At 38.1% G+C, this 25,617-nt stretch overlaps 1 protein-coding gene across 15 annotated transcripts in view; it reads left to right on the top strand.

The window, feature by feature from the left end:
• The window catches only part of SLCO4C1 (solute carrier organic anion transporter family member 4C1), an 85,004-nt gene that overhangs the window by 40,071 nt on the left and 19,316 nt on the right, over window positions 1-25,617 (top strand). For 13 of the 15 annotated variants that reach the window (XR_015168346.1, XR_015168344.1, XR_015168345.1 and 10 more), the window contains 4 exons: window positions 14,208-14,390; window positions 20,085-20,181; window positions 21,777-21,898; window positions 22,874-22,986. Coding sequence is in view for 12 of the 15 variants with exons in the window: in XM_086413269.1 (XP_086269395.1) it covers window positions 14,208-14,390; window positions 20,085-20,181; window positions 21,777-21,898; window positions 22,874-22,986 (515 nt within the window). In the remaining 3 variants the exon portion in view is untranslated. The remainder of the gene's footprint in view (window positions 1-14,207; window positions 14,391-20,084; window positions 20,182-21,776; window positions 21,899-22,873; window positions 22,987-25,617) is intronic. The other 2 variants (XM_086413272.1, XM_086413271.1) reach the window with 1 other exon arrangement.

Raw genomic sequence — 25,617 nt, 5'->3', positions numbered from 1 at the left:
ATATTTTATTTATGTGAGGTTGGTAGTGACTCAAGCTTTTTTTATGTAAAGTGTTCCTTCATTGCTAATGGGATTGCATATTTTTATAACTTTTTGATAAGGCAGTTTGACAAATCAAATATAAAGATTTACACATGCTGATCTAGAAATTCCACTTCTGTAACTTGTCCTATAGATAGGCTTGCACAGATATGCCAAAATAAATTTTAAAAATATTCATCATGGCATTAGTTTGACCTAAATGTATGCATAATATGATAACATTAATAATTGTGTTATATTGTTGTTGTCTAGTCACTAAATTGTGTCCAACTCTTTTGCACCCCCATGGACTAGCCTGCCAGACTAATTGTCCATGGGATTTCCCAGGCAAGAATACTGGAATGTGTTGCTATTTCCTTTTCCAGGGGATCTTCTCAACCCAGGGATCAAACCCATGTCTCCTGCTTTGCAGGTGGTGGATTCTTTACCGCTGAACAACATGTGAAGCCATATATGTTATATTATTAGTTATTAAATAGTAGTTGTGGACTTGGTAAATAAATCACAAGACATTTATTCTGTGGAATATTATAACACTGCCAACAAAGAAATTTAACTATAGCTTTGAGTTTTAATATCAAGGATATCTAGGACATAAGAAGTAGAAACTGGAGGTTGTTGAATACAAGAATAGTATGTTTAATATGATCATGTATAAAAATATAAATGGATATGGCTTGTGAATGTCTGAGAAAATGTCTGAAAAATGATCAAAGAAACTGTTGACAGGGGCTATTGCCTCCATCTAAGTGACATGGGAGAGCATAAGGTGGAGGAAAGTAGAGGTATGGGAGAGTTTCTTTTTTTTGCATTGTTAACATTTTCTCCATTGCCTTTTTTAAAAAAGAAATTTGATTGCAGGATAATTGCTTTACACTACTGTGTTAGTATCTGCTGTACAGCAGCATCAGCCATGGGTATACATATGTCCCCACCTTTTGAACCTCCTTCCCACCTCCTACCCATCCCAACCTTCTGGGTTGTCACAGGCCATCAGGTTTTAGCTCCCTGCATCATACAGCAAATTCCCACTGGTTATCTGTCTTATGCATGGTGATGTATACATTTCAGTGTCACTCTCTCAATTCATCCCTCCCTCTTCTTCCCCCACTGTGTCCACAAGTTTGTTCTCTATGTCTGGGTCTCCATTGCTGCCCTGCAGGTAGACTCATCAGTCCCATCTTTTAGATTCCATATATATGCACTGATAAATGATATTTGTTTTCTGTTTCTGACTTACTTCACTCTGTGTAATAGGCTCTAGGTTCATGCACCTCATTGGGACTGACTCAAATGGGTTCTTTTTTATGGCTGAGTAATATTCCATTGTATGCATGTACCACATCTTCTTTATCCATTCATCTGTAGATGGATATCTGGGTTGCTTCCATGTCCTAGTTATTGTAAATAGTGCGACAACTATCATTGGGATACATGCATCTCTTTCAGTTATGGTTTTCTCAGAGTGTATGCCCAGTAGTGGGACTCTTGGGTCGTATGGTAATTCTGTTCCTGGATTTTTAAGGAAATCTCCATACTATGCTCCTTAAAGGCTATATCAATTTACATTCCTACCAACAATGCAAGAGGGTTCTCTTCTCCATACCCTCTCCAGCACTTATTGTTTGTAGATTTTTCTTTTTTGATGATGGCCATTCTGACCCTAGGAGGAGATACCTCACTGTAGTTTTAATTTGAATTTCTCTAATAATGAGAGATTTTCCAGTGGTCATGTATGGATGTGAGACTTGGACTGTGAAGAAAGCTGAGCACCAAAGAATTGATGCTTTTGAACTGTGGTGTTGGAGAAGACTCTTGAGAGTCCCTTGGACTGCAAGGAGATCCAACCAGTCCATTCTAAAGGAGATCAGTCCTGAGTGTTCTTTGGAAGGACTGATGTTGAAGCTGAAACTCCAATACTTTGGCTACCTCATGTGAAGAGTTGACTCATTGGAAAAAGTCTGATGCTGGGAGGGATTGGGGGCAGGAGGAGAAGAGGACAACAGAGGATGAGATGGCTGGATGGCATCAGCAACTCGATGAACATGAGTTTGAGTGAACTCTGGGAGTTGGTGATGGACAGGGAGGCCTGGCGTGCTGCGATTCATGGGGTCACAAAGAGTCGGATACTACTGAGCAACTGAACTGAACTGAACTGAATAATGAGAGATGTTGACCATCTTTTCATGTTTATCAGCTGTCTGTATTCTTCTTTGGAGAAATGTCTGTTTAGATCTTCTGCCAGTTTTTTGATTGGATTGTTTGTATTTTTGTTATTGAGCTGTATGAGCTGCTTGTATGTTTTGGAGATGGATGCTTTGTGAGTTGTTTCCTTTGCTGTCATTTTCTCCCATTCTGAATTTTGTCTTTTCACCTGGTTTATAGTTTTCTATGCTGTGCAAAAGCTTTTAAGTTTAATTAGGTCCCACTTGTTTATTTTTGTTTTTATTTCCATTATTCTAGGAGGTGGGTTATGGAGGATCTTGCTGTGATTTATGTCAAGGAGTATGCTGCCTTTGTTATCCTATAGAAGCTTTATAGTTTCTGGCTTTACATTTAAGTCTTTAATCCACTTTGGTTTATTTTTGTGTATGATATTAGGAGGTGTTATAGTTTCGTCCATTTACATATAGCTGTCCAGTTTTCCCAGCACAACTTATTGAAGAGGCTATCTTTTCTCCATTGTATAACTTTGTCTCCTTTGTCACATAAGGTGCACATAGGTTTGTGGATTTACCTCTGAGCTTTCTGTCTTTTTCCATTCATCTGCATTTCTGTTTCTGTGCCAGTACCATAGTGTCTTGATGACTATAGTTTTGTAGTTTAGTCTGAAGTCAAGAATGTTGATTCTTCCAGTTCCATTTTCATTTGTCAAGATTACTTTGGCTATTTGATGTCTTTGTGTTTCCATGAAAATTATGAAATTTTTTGTTGTAGTTCTATGAAAAATATCATTGGTAGTTGATAGGAATTGAATCAGTCAGTTGCTTTGGGTGGTATAGTGATTTTCACAAAAATGATTCTTCCAATACAAGAACATGGTATGTGTGTCCATCTGTTTGTATATCTTTGATTTCTTTCATCAATGTCTTGTACTTTTCTGCATAAAAATCTTTTGTCTCTTTAGATAGGTTTATTCTTAGGTATTTAATGGGACTGTTTCCTTAATTGCGCTTTGATTTTTCATTGTTACTGTGTAGGAATGCAAGGGATTTCTGTGTATCAATTTTATACCTGTGACTTTATTCATTGGGCAGCTCTAGTAATTTTCTGGTGGCATCTTTAGGGTTTTAAATATAGTATCATGTCATATGCAAACAGTGAGAGTTTTACTTCTTTTCCAATCTGGATTCCTTTTATTTCTTTTTCTTCTCTGATTATTGTGTCTAGGACTTCCAAAACTATGTTTAATAATAGTGGTGAGAGTGGGCACCCTTGTCTTATTCCTTGTATTTCCTTGATCTTAGAGGAAATGCTTTCAGTTTTTCTGCACTGAAAATAATGTTTGCTGTGAGTTTGTGGTATATGGCTTTTATAATGTTGAGGTATGATCCCTATGAGAGACTTCCCTGGTGGCTCAGTTTGTAAAGAATCTGCCTGCAATGCAGGAGACCCGAGTTTGATCCCTGGGTCTGAAAGATCCCTTGGAGAAGGTAATGGATATTCACTCCAGTATTCTTGCCTGATGAGTTCCATGGACAGAGAATCCTGGCAGGCTATAGTCCATGGGGTTGCAAAAAGTCAGACACAACTGAGCAACTAAATACACATGCACATATGATCCTTCTATGTCTACTCTTTGGAGAGTCTTTTATTATAAATGAGTGTTGAATTTGATCCTTCTTTGTCTACTCTTTGGAGAGTTTTTATTATAAATGAGTGTTGAATTTTATTGAAATCTTTCTCTGAATCTATTTAGATGATCATAGGCTTTTGTCTTTTGATTTGTTAATATGGTGTGTTACATTGATTATTTTGCATATACTGAAGAATCCTTGCATTTATGGAAAAAAGCCCACTTGTTCATGATGTGTTGTTGTCCTTTTAATGTGTTGTTGGATTCTGTTTGCTAGAATTTTGTTGATGATTTTTGTATCTATGTTCATCAGTGTTATTGGGCTGTAATTTTCTTTTTGTGGCATCTTTGGTTTTGGTATCAGGGTGATGGTGGCTTTGTAAACTGAGTTTGGGAGTTGTCCTTCCTCTGCAATTTTATGGAAGAGTTTGAGTGGTATAGGTGTTAGCTCTCCTCTAAACTTTTGGTAGAATTCACCTGTGAAGCCATCTGGCCCTGGGCTTTTGTTTGTTGGAAGATTTTTTTATTACAGTTTTGATTTCTATGCTTGTGATTGGTCTGTTCATATTTTCTGTTTCTTCCTAGTTCAGTTTTAGAAGGTTATACTTTTCTAAGAATTTGTCTATTTCTTCGAGATTGTCCATTTTATTGGCATGTAATATAGTTGCTCATAGTAGTCTCTTATAATCCTTTGTATTTCTGCATTGTCTGTTGTAACTTCTTTTTCATTTCTCATTTTATTGATTTGAGTCAGTCTGGATAATGGTTTGTCAAGTTTGTTTATCTTCTCAAAGAACCAGATTTTGGTTTTATTGATCTTTGCTATAGTCCCATTCGTTTCTTTTTAATTTATTTTTTCTTTGATCTTTATGATTTCTTTTTTTCTACTAACTTTGGTGTTTTTGTTGTTGTTCTTATTCTTTTTCTAGTTGCTTCAGGTGTGAGGTTAGGTTGTTTATTCAATGTTTTTCTTGCTTTTTGAGGTAGGTTTGTATTACTATAAACTTCCCTCTTAGCATTGCTTTTAGCACATCCCATAGGCCTTGAATTGTTGTGTTTTTATTGTAATTTGTTTATAGGTATATTTTTAATTCTTTTTTTATTTCTTCAGTGATCTCTTGGCTGTTCAGAAGCATATTGTTTAGCCTCCATGTGTTTGTGTTATTTTACAGTTGTTTTTTTCCCCTGTAGTTGATAGCTAATCTTAAAATGTTGTGGTCAGAAAAGATGCTTGGAATGATTTCAGTCTTCTACAATTTGCTAAGGCTTGATTTGTGACCCAAGATGTGATCTATCCTGCATAATGTTCCATGTGCACTTGAGAAAAAGAGTGAAATCTACTGTTTCGGGATGAATTGCCCTGTAGATATGAATTAGGTCCAACTGGTCCAATGTATCTTTTAAAGCTTGTGTTTCATTATTAATTTTCTGTCTGGATGACCTGTCTATTGGTGTGAGTAGGGTATTACAATATCCCACAGTTATTACTGTTGATTTCCCCTTGAATAGTTGTTAGCATTTGCCTTATGTATTGAGGTGCTCCTATATTGGGTGCATTTATAATCATCGTATCTTCTTTTTGGATTGATCCCTTGATCATTATGCAGTGTCCTTCTTTGTCTCTTGTCATGGTCTTTTTTTAAAAGTCTATTTTATCTGATATGAGTATTGCTACTCCTGCTTTCTTTGATTTCTGTTTGCATGGAATGTCTTTTTCTAGTTCCCTCACTTTCAGTTGTATGTGTCCCCAGGTCTCGGGCATATCTCTTGTAGGCAGCATATACAGAAGTCTTGTTTTTGTAGGTATTCAGCCAATCTGTGTGTTTTGGTTAAAGCATTTCATCCATTTACATTTAAGGTAATTATTGATATGTATGATACATCGGAGAAGGCAATGGCACCCCAATCCAGTACTCTTGCCTGGAAAATCCCACGGATGGAGGAGCCTGGTAGGCTGCGGTCCATGGAGTCACGAAGAGTCGGATACGACTGAGCGACTTCATTTTCACGTTTCACTTTCATGCATTGGAGAAGGAAATGGCAACCCACTCCAGTGTTTTTGCCTGGAGAATCCCAGGGATGGGGGAGCCTGGTGGGCTGCCGTCTATGGGGTTGCACAGAGTCCGACATGACTGAAGCGACTTAGCGGTAGCAGTAGCATGATACTATTATCATTTATTGTTTTTGGTTTGCTTTTGTAGGCCTTTTCCTTCTCTTGTGTTTTCTGTCTAGAGAAGTCCCTGTAACATTTGTTGTTAAGCTGGTTTGGTGGTACTGATTTCTCTTAACTTATGCTTATCTGTAAAGCTTTTCATTGCGCCTTTGAATGTGAATGAGATCCTTGCTGGATAGAGTGATCTTGGTTGTAGGTTTTTTCCTTTCATTACTTTTAAGTATATCCCATCATTCCCTTCTGATCTGCAGAGTTTCTGTTGAAAGATCAGCTGTTAGTCTTATGGGGATCCCCTTTTATGTTACTTGTTGCTTTTGCCTTGCTGCTTTTAATATTTGTTCTTTGTGTTAGATTGATTAATGTGTGTCTTGGCATGTTTTTCCTTGGGTTTATCCTGTATGAAAATCTCTGAGCCTTCTGGACCTGGGTGGCTATTTCCTTTCTCATTTTAGGGAAGTTTTTGGCTATAATCTCCTCACATATTTTCTCATGCCCTTTCCTTTTGTCTTCTGGGACCCCTATGATTCAAATGTTTTTATGATTAATATTGCCCCCCAGAGGTCTCTGAGACTGTCCTCATTTCTTTTTAGTCCTTGTTCTTTAGTCTGCTCTGCCTCAGTCACTTCCACCATTATATCTTCCAGCTCATTTATCCATTCCTCTGCCTTAGTTACTCTGCTATTGGTTTACTCCAGTGTATTTTTCATCTCAGTTATTGTGTTGTTCATTGCCGATTGTCTATTCTTTAATTCTTCTAGATCCTTATTGATCATTTCTTTCATCTGCTCTATCTGTGCCTACAGTCTATTTATCCATGCCTCCATTTTATTTTCAAGATTTTGGATTATCTTTAGTATTATTACTCTGAATTCTCTTCCAGGTAGACTGCCCTTTTCTTCTTCATTTGTTTTGTCTTTTGGGTTTTTACCATGCTCCTTTATCTGCTACATGTTTCTCTGGCTTTTCATTTTGTTTAATTTGCTATGTTTAGGGTCTCCTTTCTGCAGGCTGGAAGGTCAGGTTCCTCTTATTGTGGAGTCTGCCCCCCGTGGGTGGGGTTGGACCAGTGCCTTGTGAAGGTTTTCTGGTTGGTGGATGGAGTTGGATCTTGTCTCTCTGAAGGGCAGTGCCATGTCCAGCAGTGCTTTTTGATGTGTCTGTGGGTTTGGTATGCTTTGAGCTGCCGTTCTGCTAATGTGCAGGGTTGTGCTCCTGTCTTGTTGAAGGATTGCCATGGAGCATCTGTCCCTGGAGCTTGCTGACCTTAGGGTAGGGTTTGATCTTAGTGTTGAGATGGAGACCTTTGGGAGAGCTCTCATCAATTAATATTCCATGGGGTTGGGAGTTCTCTGGTTGTTCAAAGTCCTGGACTCAGGTCTCCCACCTCAGGGGTTCAAGTCCAACCCTTTACTGTGGCACTAAAACCTCACAAACCACACAGCATAGAAGATAAAAACCCCAAGACTGTTGGTAAAAGCAATACTCAACAGCCCAGAACACTCAGAGAAACACACACCAAAGTCCTCCAATATTTCTAGCAAGTTCTCTAAACCTGTTGTGGGCTGTGTGGGGTCCGCCCAGTCTCAGATCTGGCCTTACTCTGGCTTGTACTTTGTCCCAAAGTCCACAGTCTCTAGAGTCCACAGTCTTAGGCTAATTGTGGGTATTTGATCTGCTGCACCTGTGGCTGCTAAGTCTCTTTTTCTTCTTTGGTCACACAGCCCCTGGTGTTCTGCTTTGGTTTTAGGTCTGCCTTGGCTTGGAGGTGGGCTTCCCAGGTGACTCCGTGGGTAAGAATCCTGCAGTGCAGGAGACACTGGTTTGATCCCTGGGTCGGGAAGATCCCCTGGAGGAAGGCATGGCAACTCACTCCAGTTTTTTGTCTGGGAAATCCCATAGACAGACGAACCTGGTGGACAGCAGATCACTGGGTTGCAAAGAGTCAGCCACAACTGAAGTGACTGAGGACGCACGCATGCACTGCTTGTAGGTTGTCCTCTCATGACTCTTCCCTGCCTAGACACGAGGAGGCAAAGGCTGAGACTTTTTAGGACTCACTTGCTCACTCTGGCTGGGGAGAGGGAGTGGGTATGGCAGCCACAATTGGGATGTGAAAGTGAAAGTGAAGTCGCTCAGTTGTGTCCTATTCTTTGCGACCCCATGGACTGTAGCCTACCAGGCTCCTCTGCCCATGGGATTTTCCAAGCAAGAGTACTGCAGTGGGTTGCCATTTCCTTTTCCAGGGGATCTTCTTGACCCAGAGATTGAACCCAGGTCTTCTTACTGTCTGAGCCACCAGGGAAGTTCTAGGGGCTGCCTGTGGCAGTGGAGACCTGCTGGATGTTCTTACAGCCTGATATGGGTCATGCATACTCAGAGCAATTGGCCCCAGACCGTGGGACCCTGGGAAGAACCAAGCTGCTTAGCCTCTCCGCAGGGTGCAGGCAGCAACCCATGTCTGCTCACAACCTGGTGGTGATCACCACCTCTGGGGTCTGGGCAGCATCAGTGCTGGTTTGTCTGCTGTTTCAGGCACTTTCCCTGGGTTTGGTAGTGGCTTGTTGTCACTCAGTCATGTCTGACTCTTTGAGACCCATGGACTGTGGCACGCCAGGCTTCCCTGTCCTTCACCATCTCCCAGAGTTTGCTCAAACTCATGTCTATTGAGTCAGTGATGCCATCCAACCATCTCATCCTCTGTCATCCCCTTCTCCTCTTGCCTTCAGTCTTTCTCAGCATCAGGGTCTTTTCTGATGAGTCGACTCTTCATATCAGGTGGCCAAAGTGTTGGGGCTTCGGTGTCAGCATCCATCCTTCCTGTGAATATTCAGGGTTGATTTCCTTTAGGATGGACTGGTTTGATCTCCTTGCAGTCCAAGGGACTCTCAAGAGCCTTCTTCAGCACCACAATTTAAAACCATCAGTTCTTCAGTGCTCAGCCTTCTTTATGGTCCAACTCTCACATCTGTACATAACTCCTGGAAAGACCATAGCTTTGACTATAAGGACCTTTGTCAGCAAAGTGATGTCTCTGCTTTTTAATAGACTGTCTAGGTTTATTATTAATTTTTTTCCAAGGAGCAAGCATCTTTTAATTTCATGGCTGCATTCACCATCTACAGTAATTTTGGAGCCCAAGAAAATAAAGTTTGTCAATGTTTTCATTTTTTTCACAACTCTTTGCCCTGAAGTGAAGTGATGACACCAGATGCCATAGTCTGGTAGCTTGCATTTCCTGCTGTGGAATTGTAAATTGCAGTCACGTGTAATTCTGCTTGGGGCTCTGACTGGTTTGGTTGGTTTTGGTGGCCGCTGGCAGGCGCTCACTCAGCTCTCACTGTCTGTGACTGCAGAGTTAGGGTGTCCCAGTGACAAGGACCTCTTGCCCCTCTGAGATGCCCAGTCTTTTCCCTGACTCCCTGCACTGTGTCATCCCAGCTCCCTCAGAGAGTGGAAGCCAACCCAGGTCCTCTCCCTGAGGCCCAACACCCGCACCTGAGCCATGACACCCTGCTCTAACCTCTGCTGCAGGCGGAGACATCCAAGCCGCTTCTTGGTCGTGACGTCCATGTGGTGGATTCCATCCGTTGTGCCTTCTGAGCGCCCACCACTGTGCTCCCCTCTGTGGTTCTGAAGCTTCCCCTGACCCCACCCGCAAGAGAGTTTCCTAGTATGAGGAAACTTTTCCTCCTTCAGGTCCCTGTCCCGAAATCCTTTGTCTCTTTTATTATCTTTATCTTTTGCCTTGTCTTGTTCTAAGGAGATTGGCTTGCCTTTTTGAAAGCTTGGCTGGTTCTGCCAGCATTCAGAACTTATTCTGTAGGTATTGTTCCACATACTGATGAATTTTTGATGTATTTGTGGGGAGGAAGGTGATCTCGCCTTTTTATTTCTCAGCCATCTTCTCTCCTAACCCTGTATATTTTTCTTGATGTTCTTCAAGCATGTTGAAAATTTATTTAAACAAGCAAGTTGAAGCTCATTGATTACTTCCTCTGGGAAAAACAAAAAAACACCAAACCCCATAGAATACTCATATAATCAAAATGTCTACCGGATTATTACAACAAAATATTTTCCTAAAGGCAATTTATCTATTATAAAAAAGGAAGTAGGAGAAAACAGTAAAACAATAATGCATATACATGTGTTCAATTTTGCAGTGTATCAGGTAATAAGAGATCGATAGTCTAAGCTACTACTTCCAGGAAAGTGAATATTGAAATCAGGAATTATAATTCAAAGGTTTGACATGGCCAGGGAAATACCACAAATAATGCAGAGTTAGTCCCGTTATAAATACGGATTACCTGCCAAAATATCCGCCAACCTCTTATAGCATGAATATATACAATATTATTGTAGAGAATATTTTAAATACAAAATTTTAAGAATTATTTTTACGCATTGAATTTGCATCTGAAAATTTGATGACTATCAACCAGTTAAAGAATATTCAGAATTGGTGTTTTCGGGGCCCTGCTGCTGCTGCTGCTGCTGTTGCTAAGTCACTTCAGTCATGTCCGCCTCTGTGCGACCCCATAGACGGCAGCCCACCAGGCTCCCCCGTCCCTGGGATTCTCTAGGCAAGAACACTGGAGTGGGTTGCCGTTTCCTTCTCCAATGCATGAAAGTGAAAAGTGAAAGTGAAATCTCTCAGTCGTGTCCGACTCTTAGCGACCCCATGGACTGCAGCCCACCAGGCTCCTCCGTCCATGGGATTTTCTAGGCAAGAGTACGTCTCATCAATCTGGAAATAATAAACCTTGATCTGACATCAAGAAAATGAAAATAGAATTAGCTGAAGTCATTGTTAAAATACAAATTCCTGGATGCTACACTAGATTTAAAGTGAGAGGTTTAGGGATATATTTTTAACAAGTCTCTTAGTTCATTAATATAATATGATGAGTTTGTTTGTGTGTGTATGTTAGTCACTCAGTCATATTTGACTCTTTGTGACCCTGTGCACCGTAGCCTGTCAGGCTCCTCTGTCCATGGGACTTTCAGGCAAAAATACTGGAGTGGGTAGCCATTCCCTCTCCTCCAGGGGATCTTTCTGACTCAGGAATTGAACTCAGGTCTCCTGCATTGTAAGTGGGTTCTTTACTGTTTGGGCCACCAGGGAAGCCCATGATGAAGTTAGAAAAGATGGATTTATTATGCCTAGCCTTTAAATGTAATATTTTTATAAAAGGTTTTATTTAATCAAACTTCAAGGTAACCATTTTCAGGTATCCAAATTGGAAAGAAAGAGGTAAAATTATCATTTTATGCAGATGATATATTATGATATGTAGAAAACCTTAAAAGAGTCCACACAAAAACTTCCAAAATTGATAAATGAATTCAGCAAGGTAGCAGGATACAAGTTTAACACACAGAAATCTGTTGTATTTCTTTGCACTAACAATGAAGTATCAGAAAGGAAAAGTAAAAAGACAATCCCTTTTAAAATTTCATTGCGAAAGTAAAATAAACCTGACAAAGGAAGTAAAAGACTTGTATTTTGAGAACTATAAAACATTGATAAAGAAAACAGAAGATAATTTAAAGAAATGGAAAGATATCCTATGGTCTTGGATTGGAAGAATTAATATTGTTAAAATGGCCATACTACCCAAAGCAATCTATAAATTTAATGCAGATACCTATCAAATTCCCTATTACATTTTTCACAGAACTAGAACAAATAATTCTAAAATTTATATGGAGATAAAAGATCTGGATCTTTATAAAAGATCCAGAGTTTCCAAAGCAGTCTTGACAAAAAAGAACAAAGCTGAAGGTATAACCTTCTCAGATTTCAGACAATATTGCAAAGCTACAGTGGTCAATACAGTGTGGTATTGGCAGAAAAGCAGATGTGGATTAATGGACAGAATGGAGAGCTTGGAAACACACACACATAGGGTTAGTTAATCTTTGACAAAGGAGGCAAGAGTATATAATGGAAAAAAGACAATCTTTTCAGTAGGAGATGTTGGGAAAGCTGAACAGTTGCATGTAAATCAATGAAATTAGAACATTCCCTCACATCTGACACAAAAATAAACTTAGTGGCTTAAGGAGTTAAATATAAGACATGACACTATAAAATTTCTAGAAGACAACATAGATAAGACATTCTTTAACATAAGGTGTAGCAATGTTTTCTTAGGTCAGTCTCCAAGTCAGTCAAAATAAAGGTGAAAATAAACAAATGGTGCCTAATCAAGCATATAAAATTTTACATAGCAAAGAAGACCATAAAGAAGACAAACAGACAACTATAGACCGAGAGAAAATAGTTGCAAATGATGTGAACAACAAGGGCTTAATTTCCAAAATATACCAATAGCTCATACAACTCAATAACAGAAAACAACCCAATCAAAAAATGGGCAGAAGACCTAAATTTCTCCAAAGAAAACATATAAATGTTCAATAGGCACATGAAATATGCTCAACATCACTGATTATTAGAGAAATACAAGTCAAAACTACAATGAAGTATCCCCTCATACTGGTCAAAATGGCCATCATTAAAAAAAAAAAAAGAACTACAAGTATCAAATGCTGGAGAGAGTGTGGAGAAGAAGAAACCCTCCTGCACTGCTGGAAGGAATGTAAATTGGTACAGCCAGTGTAAATTGGTGGAGACAGTTTGGAGGTTCTTTAAAAAACTAAATTGATCCAGAGTCTACTCCTGAGCATTTATTCAGAGAAGACTCTAACTTGAAAAGATACTTGCTCCCCAATGTTGATATCTACATTATTTACAATAGCCAAGACAGGGAAGCAACTTAAATGTCTATCAATAGGTGAATAAGATAAAGAGGATGCAGGGTGTGTGTGTATGTGTGTGTGAATATACATATACACACGTACATGCAATGGAATAATATTCAGCCATTAAAAGAAAGAAACAATGGTTAGCTGTAGTAGTAACATGGATGAACCTAGAGAGTATCGCACTAAGTGAAGTAACTCAGAGAAAGACAAATGCCATATGACCATATATTGATTGATAAAATCAATATTGTGGTAAAAAAAAAGGTATATATATATATATATATATATTAAACTTTATTTTGTGTTGGAGTATAGCTGATTAACAATGCTATGATAAGTTTCAGTTGAACAGAGAAGGGATTCAGCCATGCATACACATGTAACCATTCTCCCCCAAACTCCTGTCCCATCCAGGCTGCCATGTAACACTGAGCAGAGTTCCCTGTGCTATATAGTAGGCCCTTTTTGGTTATCCATTTTAAATATAGCAATATTGTACATGTCCATCGCGAATGCCCCAACTATACCTTCCCTCAATCCTTCCCTCCAGCAACCATAATTCATTTTCTAAGTCTGTGAGTGTCTTTCTGTTTTGTAAGTAAGTTCATTTGTATTGTTTCTTTTTAGATCCCACATGTGTGGGATGTCATAGGATACTCTTCTCTGTCTGACATCACGCAGTGCCACAGTCTCTAGGTCCATCTGTGTTGCCTACAAATGACATTATGTCCTTCTTTTTAATGGCTGAGTAATATGTCATTGCATATATGGACCACATATTTTGATGCTGTCATGTTTTGAAGCTGTAATGTTTCATATGGGCATCCTAGGTGGCTCAGTGGTAAAGGATCCACTTGCCAGTGCAGGAGATGCAGAAGACCCAAGATCTATCCCTGGGTTGGGAAGATCTCCTGGAGGAAGAAATGGCAACCCACTCTAATATTGTTACCTGAAAACTCCCACAGACAGAGGAGCCTGGCAGGCCAGTCCATGGGATTGCAAAGGAGTCAGGCACACCTGAGTGATTGAGCAGGCATCCAATGGTTCATGTATTTTCTTTAATAGTATATGTCTTTTAAATATCTTAATTATATTCTAAGTATTTTTAAGTATAATAAAGTGAAGAAGGAAGGTTACGTTCAGTTCGGTTCAGTCACTCAGTCATGTCCAACTCTTTGCAACCCCATGAATCGCAGCACGCCAGGCCTCCCAGTCCATCACCATCTCCCGGAGTTCACTCAGATTCATGTCCATCGAGTCAGTGATGCCATCCAGCCATTTCATCCTCTGTTGTCCCCTTCTCCTCCTGCCCCCAATCCCTCCCAGCATCAGAGTCTCTTTAGGCAAATATAACTTATGAAATTTATATTATTAGCTAACATTTTGATAAATTCACCATCTTATTTTATTTTTTCCCTAAAGATACTTGCTTAACAGCAAAGAATAAAGGCAGCTGTAGCACTTCAAGTTCTCCACTTTTCTACTACTTGTATGTCTTTATTTTGGGACAACTGTTCCTGGGAACAGGAGGAACTCCTCTGTATACCCTGGGAACAGCCTTTATTGATGACTCTGTGCCCATCCACAAATCTTCTCTCTATATAGGTAAGTTTGCTGCTAATACTCAGTGTCATTTCATGTTATTGCTTATTTAATTTATAAGTAATGTACAGCATACACTTTTTAAGAAGTTAGTTGTGATTTCATAAGTATTTACACTAGGTAAATGCAATATTACTTTTTTTTGTTTAACTATTTGCTGAAGTACCATGTCCTTCAGTTGAATGTGGTTGATTTTTATCGGCATCCTCCTTTCTCTCCTGTGCTGGGCATTTCAAGCCTTCCTGGAAGTGCCATCCAAGAAGTAGGTCATCTTGATTGCTGGAATGCTTCCCAGGCTAATGTACACAGGTGTGGGGGTAGAGTTCTGCTGTTCTGTGTGACTTACTTCATCCTACATGGAATTGACTAAAGCAACAAAAGAAACCACACAATGGTACTCAGAAACTTCTGTGGAGTTGTCCATTTCAGATTAATGCTTTTTACATATGACTCAGTATTTTCCCTTTGTGATCTAATTCTTGACAGCACAAGTTTCTCTTAAATTCCATCCCTGGAGTTCCTGGAAGGTAGAGCTGACTAAACCATGCATGGCCTACATCCAAATTAATGTGTAATATATTTACATGTGAGTTTTCACTTTATCGAGGTTTCCCTAGTGGCTCAGGTGGTAAAGAATCTGCCTGCAGTGCAGGAGACCTGGGTACAATTCCTGGTCAGGAAGAGCCCCTGGAGAAGGGAATGACTCCTTATTCTCTTACTGGAATGGCTCCAGTATTCTTGCCTGGAGAATTCCAGGGACAAAGGAGCCAGCGGGCTATAGTCCATGGGGTCTCAAAGAGTCAGACACAACTGAGCGACTGACACTTTCACTTTCACTTTATCTGTATACTCAAATGTAGGGGACTTTGTCCACTTGGACTGCTCAAAGAGAATACTATAGACTAGTTGGCTTACAAACAATAAAAATTTATTTCTCACAGTCCTGGAGGTTGGCAAGTACAAGATCATGGTGTCCAGAGATTTAGTATCTGGTGAGGGTCCATTTCTTGATTCGTGGGCAGCTGCCTTTTAGCTGTGGCAGAGGGGACAAGTGAGGTCTCTGAGGCCTTCTTTTAAGGGCACTAATCCTGTTCTGAGGGCTTAACTCTTATGACCTAATCCCTTCCCAGAGGCCCCACCTCCAAATGCAACTGCATTGGGAATTGGGTTTCAACATATGAATTTTGGGGCGACATCAACTTTCAATGTTTAAAGAGACCTGTTGCCATAGTCACTGGAAGTCACTTGTGTTCAGTGTAGCCCTGAATCTCTGATACAGAAACCACTACACTTCTACCTGTTCGCTTGCTTTGCTTTGGTCTTTGCACAAGATCTGATGCTCTCTCACACATTCTGGCTGATCTGTACAACTCCACTTAACTAATTTAACAGTGCTTTTATTTCAGCTAGCTACCAGTGCTGCTTTTCAGTCTTCCAGTTCACAGATTTTCTCTCTGAGGTCCTCTTCTAATCAGTGCTTCTCATAAAACAATTTCAATCTTTATATTTTAGTAACACACAAAATACGAAGTTTTTCAAAGATTGTTTAAGAGTGGAAGGGTGGGGTGAAGGCCCAAGAGACCATCCCAGATTTTATATTCCCTGGGACTGACAGTTTTCAGGGCTACAGTGTATTACAGCAGAAGGATACAAAGGAGAATCAGCAAAGGGAAAAGGTGCCTAAGGTAAAGTACATACACAACCATGCACAAGCTTCAAGCACCCACTTGCCCCTAGTGGAGCCACAGAGGCCAAAACTAACTCCTTCAGCCAGGAGTTGTAAGAGCATATATGAAATGTTTTCTGCCAGCTACGTTAATTAGAGATTCAATGCTCAAGGATTTTACTGGGAATTGGCCGTATAGGAACCCTCTGCCTTGCACATAAGAAAGTTCTAGACTCTCAGAAGGAATATATGTGTTTGGAAAAACCTCATTGTTTGTACAAACAGTTTCAGCACAATGATCCACCTTTATATGGGAATGGTGGCATCCCTCTGGACACTTAAGATCCCAGATGCAAATCCAGGGTCAACCTCACAAGCACGGTCTTTCTAAAGATTACAGCCATAAAGCCTGCTACTGTAACTCTTTTCAGTACTGTAGGAATTCACTGAATGGTAATTCTTGAGAGTAAAGAAAAAAAAAAAAAAACAAAAGTAATAAAACTGGGAAACTCATTTAATTTGTTTTCAATGTCAGGTAACTGATTCTTTTCATTGGATAATTAGGTTTTGTTGAGTGAAATCCTTTCTTAAGCTTTTTAATGTTTATACATTTCCCCATTTCCAAAATCTTCCCCCATTCTTTCTTTGTTTTACAATAGTATCTGTTACTGATAGGATGCCTCCCTCTATGTGAAACAGTTTTAGGCAGCAAGGCAAAAATGGGGAAAATGAAAACAGTCAAAATTTGGTACCTATTAGAATGATGGGAAAATTGTAGTCACACAGCATGTTTAACCTCACAGCCATCTCCATGCCATTCACTCATTATGTCTTTGTCTTTAAATGCTTTTTGGAGTTTACAATTTTTGTCCTTTAATTAAACTTTTAAGTTCATTAAATCTTATTTTGTGTTAAAATCATATTTTATTTCTCCGCTCTATTAACTTCCTAGGTATATGCTCTTTTATTGTTCATCTACTAATTACCTTATATGCAAACTTGATTTTATGAAATTCTAATGTTAATTGATACTTTTATCACATTCCTGATCATCACATAATCTTAAAACCTTTGAACTTTATTCTTGTCCCAGCATTTAGTCAGTTCTTTCTGTGTCCTGTGATCCCTTCTATATTTAAGCTCCTGAAATAAGTATTATTAATGATTTATTTGGGATTCCTAGGTGGCACCAGTGGTAAAGAACCTGCCTGCCAATGCAGGAGATGTAAGAGATGTGGGTTCGATCCCTGTGTTGGGGAGACCCGCTTGAGGAGGACCTGGCACCCTACTCCAGTATTCTTTCCAGGAGCATCCCATGGACAAAGGAGCCTGGCAAGTCATGGCCCATAGGGTCGCAGAGTCAGACACGAACTGAAGCAACTTAGCAACAGCAGCATCAGCAGTGCTTTATTTAAAAATCATTTTCCTTTAACTTGAAGAACAATTTAAGTCAGTAAGTTAGAAATTATATTAATAATCATAGGAAAGGAGTAGAAGTGAACACAGTAGAATAGTGCTTTTAAAGTACTGAGAGAACATTAATGGGCAGTTAATCTTCTGTTTCCAGTGAAAATACTCATTCTTAGATGGAAAAATAAGAGAATTCAGCACAAGCAGACTGTTCCAATATATTAACTTCAGCTTTATTATCTCCTCTCCTATTCCAGTTACATGTATGCTAGGCCTTTTTTTTTTTTTTTTAATGTATTATTTGTCCTTTAATGTCCTTTCTATACTTTCTATCTTTATTTTTTCTTGTGTCTTGATAAATATTTACTGATTTAATAATATATTTTCCAGTTTCATAATAACAAGTTTAGTTCTAAGTAATCTACTGTAGATCCTTTTCATGTTTGTTTTGACAGATGTACTCTATAGTTCTAGAATTTTTTTGAGAATCACTACACATGTCTTTTAATAACTTGCTGCTGCTGCTGTTAAGTCAATTCAGTCGTGTTCGACTCTGTGCGACCCCATAGACAGCAGCCCACCAGGCTCCCCCGTTCCTGGGATTCTCCAGGCAAGAACACTGGAGTGGGTTGCCATTTCCTTCTTCAGTGCATGAAAGTGAAAAGTGAAAGTGAAGTCGCTCAGTCATGTCCGATTCTTAGCGACCCCATGGACCGCAGCCTACTATGCTATGCTAAGTCACTTCAGTTGTGTCCAACTCTGTGTGACCCCATAGACGGTAGCCTACCAGGCTCCCCTGTCCCTGGGATTCTCCAGGCAAGAACACTGGAGTGGGTTGCCATTTCCTTAGGCTCCTCCATCCATGGGATTTTCCAGGCAAGAGTACTGGAGTGGGGTGCCATTGCCTGCTCTCTCATATGCCAGAACACTGAAATGCGATGCCCTTTATCTAATTTCAGGGATTGCATTTATTTGAAGCTAAGCTGCACTTATGCTGTGAACCAGTCTACCTCTAACTGATCCTCGCTTTTAGAGTATAACCTCCTTGGGGCCAACTTAAAATGTAGGGCAGGGAAACTTTACAAGATACACTTTGAGCTGCATCATTTGTATCCCTACTTCCTAAAGCCTAGCAAGGGACAGTTTCCCCTTCCAGTGCCTCTTGTAGAATCAACCAGTGTACTCAGGAAAAAAAAAAAAAAATCAGCCTTGATTTTTGTTAAATATCTCTTTTCTTCAGAATCTTAACACAGTGATCCTTCACTATTTTTATCTCTTTGCCTTCAAGTATATATTTAAAAATAATGTTTATAATTTTTAAAAGTTTTTCTTAGTGGGCAATTTGGTTGGAAACACTAGTCTACCTAGTCCATCTACCATTCTTATAAATGTATCTATCTAAACCCAATTGGATTTAATTTATAAAAAAGATCTATCACTAAAGATAATTTGGGAATCATCAATTTCCAACATTTTAAATCATGTATTTCTATCCATAAAAGTTTTGTGAACATGAATCTTACATATACTTAAAATTTTCTACTAACACATTTTTTACATTTAAAAATATATATTAGTCACTAAGTCGTGCTGAACTCTTTTGGTGACCCAATGGACTGTAGCCTGCCAGGCTCCCCTATTCATGGGATTTCCTGGGCAAGAACACTGGAGTGGGTTGCCATTTCCTTCTCCAGGGGATCTTTCCTACACAGGGACTGAACCCACATCTCCTGCATTGGCACATGGATTCTTTACCACTGAGCCACCAGGAGAGCCCATAGATAAATAAAAGTCTTATATGTTTTCAGATCATCTTGCATGACCTCTACTTTGGAGCCTTAATCTAGTACATAAATCATTTTTGCCACTGATGTCTGCTTCACTTTGTGTTTGGTATATTCCTTTCCTTTCATGTATAGGAATGAGAATTTCAGTAGTTAATCATTTCAGAAGGTGGTGCCATATGAGGATATAATTTTTTGTATGAACAATTTTTTAATAAAAAGTAATAAGTTGTGTATGGCAAAATTTTAAATATCAGTTAAAATGGGAGATTCACTAAGAGCAAGAGTTTACTGGTTTACTTTTAAGAAGCAGACTAATGACCAAATCCAGGTTTTAAATCAGCTGCCATAGTCCAAAATAAAGAATGCTTTTGGAATGTGTACAGCAGGCTACAGTCCATAGGGCCGCAAAGAGTCAGACACGACTGAAGCAACTTAGCATGCATGTATGCACAGAAGATAAAAGGCTTCTCATTTCACATTGCTTTCTTCCATGAGCATTGTAGACAATAATTACCATCACTGTTCACAGAGGGTAATGGTAGATGGAGACTACCCCTGCTGTGAGTTCACATAATAGAGCTTTCCATATATTTATAATTATTGGATTTGTTGCAGTCATTATTGTAGTCTAAAAAATTTTATATAGATTCATGTATTTGAAGCTCCTTGACAGTGATACCACTCAAATGGCGTTTTTTTAGTTAAATGTGTAATTTTGATATAATTTGAATCATTTTGTTTTTCTATAGTAAAATATTTGTCTTTCTTAACTTGTCAGACATTCAAAGCAAAATTGCCCCAATGATCATGTTCAGTGTCTTTGCTTTTTTCTAGGAATTGGCTATGCCATGTCAATTTTAGGCCCTGCTGTTGGCTATGTGCTGGGAGGACAATTGCTAACCCTGTACATTGATGTTGATTTGAAACACAGGCAAGGCGATATCTATTTTTCTTTTATTTAGATTTATATTATTATTTTAATCATGTTAGTACCACAGACAGAGCATTTTTATAGTATTTCTTCAGACTATCATGAGGGATTTTTCTGGGAAAAAAACTGAATACACACAATTTTTATGTAGTATTTTGGCTGTGTTGCTTCATGAATTAATGCCACATCATCACTTGGTAAGTGATGACTAAGTGATGATAAATAAGGATGACTAATAGTTAGCTGGTCTTATTTTTCAAAATATACAACCAAGATGCTATGCATTGTTCAAAAATAATAATTAAAATTAGTTGTGCTTTCAGTAGATGTTGCTGTGGGTAGATAGCCTGAAAGAGTCTTAATAGTTTATGGTTCTCAGACAAAGTGCTGTAGTAGCTCTGATAATACCATAGAGATAACAGTTGTTCAGCTTTAACAATTGTGACAGTGGAGGATAAGAATAGATAATGTTTATTTATCCCATACTATGTTTCAGACAATATAGGTATTTTTGTGTATATAAGATATGTATAATATAGGTTTTGTGTATATAAAAATATATATATATATAAAACTTTGTTTTACATGCCATTTTATTTAATCCTCTTACTTATCTTATAAGGTAGTTGATATACAGAACTGGGTAAGTGGCCAAGGCATGAAATGAAGTAGGTCTTTTTGACTCTGAAACCCCCTTCTTACCCACTGAGTTACCTTCTCCTTTTCTTGAATAGAGAAATTAGTAACCTTTGATGAGGGCATGTTATCTCATTTTACTGTAACTACACAGTCCTTTGCGTGACTGTGAACAATGAATAAGAAAATATAGTCACAGCATATGATCTGTTCTTTAGCTATTAGTCCCAGGTTAATCTTTTAGAGACAAGGTTAATCTTTTAGAGACTGTAGGTTAATAAAAACATTCAGAGGTTGTACTATGTAACGATACTGTTGTATGCAGTCCTAGGTTAATCTTTTAGAGACTATCTAAAAGGTTTGGAGAGGAAGTCCTGGAGTAGAGAGCTGGGCTTTCATTTTGGTGGGGTGAAATGAGTTATCGGAATAGTGTGTTTTAGGGGAAAGCCTGTTGATATAAAAATGTGACAACCATTTTAAGAAACTGTTAATGTATATCACTTTAAGCAGAATTTTTACATTCAAATGAATGCCACAATTGAAGCACAGTATATTGGCTTTTAACAAAAATTGGTGATTTGCTGTGAGATGTATTTAGTGTTCTGTACTATATTATCTATATCTATATTATAATATCTACGTATTATAATATTTAAAGAAGAAAAAGTTAACCAAGATTGAAGAATGTTCAGAAATTCAATGTATGCCTTCAAATAGTTAACATACTTACATTTACTATTAAATAGCTAAAACTTTTATGTTGTATTTGTCATGTGAAATACTTGTAGGCCATTTATGCCTGCTATCCATTGGGATTCTTCAAAATGGTTCCACTTGAAATTTTGAATAATATAGTTTCTTTGTATATGCATTTGAATTATAAATTATGTAGTTATCAGGGCTGAGTTCTAATTAACAAGAGAGAATTGACATCTGCCTCTTGTTTTTCTGTCACACAGCATTGATATCACTGAGGATGACCCTCGATGGCTGGGGGCATGGTGGATTGGATTTCTTATATCTTGGCTGCTTGCTTGGTCTTTGATAATACCTTTTTCTTGCTTTCCAAAACATTTACCAGGTAAAAATGTCTTCTTTAAAATCAGAGAGTTTTATTCCAATGCTAGGCCAAGTGGTGCTTCCTAAATGATTAATAAGAACCCTGGGAATTAGTAAGAACTCTGGAAAATTCAATGTTTTTTTTTTTTCACATAGAATGTCAGTTGTCTGCTTATGCAAACTTTTGAATATGCCTCTGTTTTAGGAGATATTGGGTAACAATCTTAATATTCATGGCTTTTGTTGTTTTTTCATTAATATCTAGTAAAACTGTACATATTCACCTTTTTATTAAATACTTGCTAAATTTGTAACTTATGTGTTATAGGAATCTTGTTTTATGTTTATGCAAGATATAATATCTTTTAAACTGTTAGTTTGTATTTAGTTAGTTACTTCAGGACCCAATCTGCGTTAAATTATTGATGTTAGTTATTGGTTAAGGATAATACAAATACTTTTTTTTTTTTCAGTTGTCACCAAAGTTATGCTGTAGTATACTTATTTCCCACCAAATTTCAATACTAAAAATTTGTACAAAAATAAAAGATTAATGGAAAAAATATCCATTCCTTTCTCTGTGAGATTTTACTTCTTTATAATTGTGTGGTTCATAAACATATCTATAGAAGTATTTTTCTCTAGGCTGAAGACATTTCATTGTTTCTATTGTTATATGTACAAGAATAGATGATTAACGTTTGGAAACAGGCAAAAGAAAAGTAGGAAGAGTAGCAGTTGATGGACTCATTGATTTTTTTCTACCCTGGGCCATTCAGCTTCTGTTTCCACATAGTGACTTTTCTCAACTTTATTCACAGTACTGTTATTAAAAATTAAAGGACATGATAATAGTAAATATTATTTCATCTAGAAACTGTGTTAGAATTAGAGTAAAAGAAAAAAGCTTTTAACTCACTTTGTTTAATGTGTAAATGATGAGACAGAATCATTTGAAAGCAAGAAGATAGAGTGAGTATATTCACTACTTTTTTAGGTACAGCAAAAATTCAAGAAGGAAAAGTTTCCCAAACTCATCAGAGTGGTTCCTTACAAGCTACAGATGGTAATTTTGGACAAAGTTTTAAAGATTTTCCAGCTGCTCTAAAGGTACAGTGTGTACACACACACACACACACTCATACACACACGCGTACTCCACACACAAATACATATGTGTATATATATCAGTATCAGTATCAGTTCAGTCACTCAGTCATGTCCGACTCTCTGTGACCCCATGAACCACAGCACTCCAGGCCTCCCTGTCCATCACCAACTCCTGGAGTTTACCCAAACCCATGTCCATTGAGTCGGTGATGTCATCCAACCATCTCATCCTCTGTTGTCCTCTTCTCCTCCTGCCTTCAATCTTTCCCAGCATCAGGGTCTTTTCAAATGAGTCAGCTCTTCACATCTGGTGGCCAAAGTATTGGAGTTTCAGCTTTAACATCAGTCCTACCAATGAACACCCAGGACCGATCTTCTTTAGGATGGACTGGTTTGATCTCCTTGCAGTCCAAGGAACTCTCAAGAGTCTTCTCCAACAACACAGTTCAAAAGCATCAATTCTACGGCACTCAGCTTTTATTATAGTCCAAGTCTCACATCCATATATGACTACTGGAAAAACCATAGCCTTGACAAGACGGACCTTTGTTGGCAAAGTAATGTCTCTGCTTTTGAATATGCTGTCTAGATTGGTCATAACTTTCCTTCCAAGGAGTAAGCGTCTTTTAATTTCATGGCTGCAATCACCATCTGCAGTGATTTTGGAGTCCAGACAAATAAAGTCAGCCACTGTTTCCACTGTTTCCCCATCTATTTGCCATGAAGTGATGGGACTGCATGCCACGATCTTAGTTTTCTGAATGTTGAGCTTTAAGCCAACTTTTTCACTCTCCTCTTTCACTTTTATCAAGAGGCTCTTTAGTTCTTCTTCACTTTCTGCCATAAAGGTGGTGTCATCTGCATATCTGAGGTTATTGATAAAAATGTAAAACAAATGTTAATAAACAGTATACCCATACACACAAGTATTATCACAAAGCATTCTTGCTTGCTTATTTACTGTAGTTCTAGCTCTTATACAGCCTTCTCCAGATTTAATTGTATTGTGCTTTGAGTAAATGAAAAGTATTCCTCAGTAGAATGGTTGGAAGAACATGAGTTATCTTATTGGCAATATCAATATTCAGTAGTTACTCCTTAGCATGTAGTCCATTATCCCATATATCATATGTAATGGGTGGACCAATTACCAATGAATTGTAACTGTTCTTGAGAATGCCAAACCAGTATTTTTTCCTTTGTGGAAAAAGTGGCAGTTAGAGGTTACTTCTTTTGAATTTGAGGTTAAAGAAACAATAGTGTTATATGGTCTATTTTATTAAACTTGGCAGAGTATTCTGTTTAGCATCATAAAAGTTTTGTACATAAGGGAGTTTATAATTTTACCTTTTCAAGATTTGAAGTTATTTACTTTTCATTATTTTTTTTTCTTCCTCAAATGAAAGCCTTAAAATATTTTTACTTCATTCATCCTACCTGTTAACTCTCCTTCCTCCCCTCCCATATAGGCACATTCTTGTGTTTTGCTGTGGTTGTTTATAATTTTAAATTCCAACTACTGTTATTTTCTTTTATAGTAGTTTTGTTTTATTTCATATGTTTCTATTTAAATTTATTTTTATTAATTCTCACATGTATTACCTCAAGACTCATTACTCACCAATGCTTTTTTTAATCCTTATGTTCTCATGCTTGAATATCTCAATTCTGATTCAAATCTCTATAGATACAGCATTTTATCACTGTTTTCTCAGATAGGATGCCATCTAAGTATCCTTGAATATCAGAATGATATTTCTAACTGTATGAATACTTTTAGATCATACTTCTTTAATTTTCATTGTATGTTGATAGTGTTTGGCTTCTTTCGAGTTAAATATGATGGAGTTGAGAAGTTTCAAGTTTATGTGATACTTAATTATCCTTTCCATCTGCCAATTTGTGAATTTCTCTTTGATTTCAGGAACTTTACTAGGTCCTATGAGTCTATCATTTTTCATTAATGCTTACTAGGAGTCCATTACCTTTTTCAATCTGAAAGCTTAAATATTTTCTAGTTACTATTCTAAAAAACTATTGCATTTCTTCATTCAGGTGCTTTTTCCCTTTTGTCATTCTTGTTATTTTTGTGTTGCATCATCTGGCTCTGACTTCTGAATCTTTTATCCTGCCTTATTGTGCCTCCTCTGTGTGTGTGTGTTGCTTAGTTATGGATTTTTTTTTTTTTTGCATTGAATATTCCAGAACTATACTTTGTAGTTTTTCACTTTATAGTTACATATGGTGAAATAAGTGAATCTCTCTACTCTCCTCCGGTAGATTAATAGATTCTGAGAACACCAGCAATATAGACCCTTGTTTAAAATTGCTTAACTCTATACCCAACTATGGAGAAGGCAATGGCAACCCACTCCAGTACTCTTGCCTGGAAAATCCCATGGGTGGAGGAGCCTGGTAGGCTGAAGTCCATGGGGTTGCGAAGAGTCAGAGACGACTGAGCGACTTCACTTTCACTTTTCACTTTCATGCATTGGAGAAGGAAATGGCAACCCACTCCAGTGTTCTTGCCTGGAGAATTCCAGGGATGGGGGAGCCTGGTAGGCTGCCGTCTATGGGGTCGCACAGAGTCGGACACGACTGAAGCGATAAGGAAATACCCAACTAAGGTTC

This window comes from Bos grunniens, chromosome 7, assembly GCF_055505025.1.
Source record: "Bos grunniens cultivar Pamir isolate PY7600 chromosome 7, Bosgru_T2T1.0, whole genome shotgun sequence".
Taxonomy (NCBI): Eukaryota; Metazoa; Chordata; class Mammalia; order Artiodactyla; family Bovidae; genus Bos; species Bos grunniens.
The sequence above is the reverse complement of the archived record's forward strand: the minus strand, read 5'-3'. Positions and strand labels throughout refer to the sequence as shown.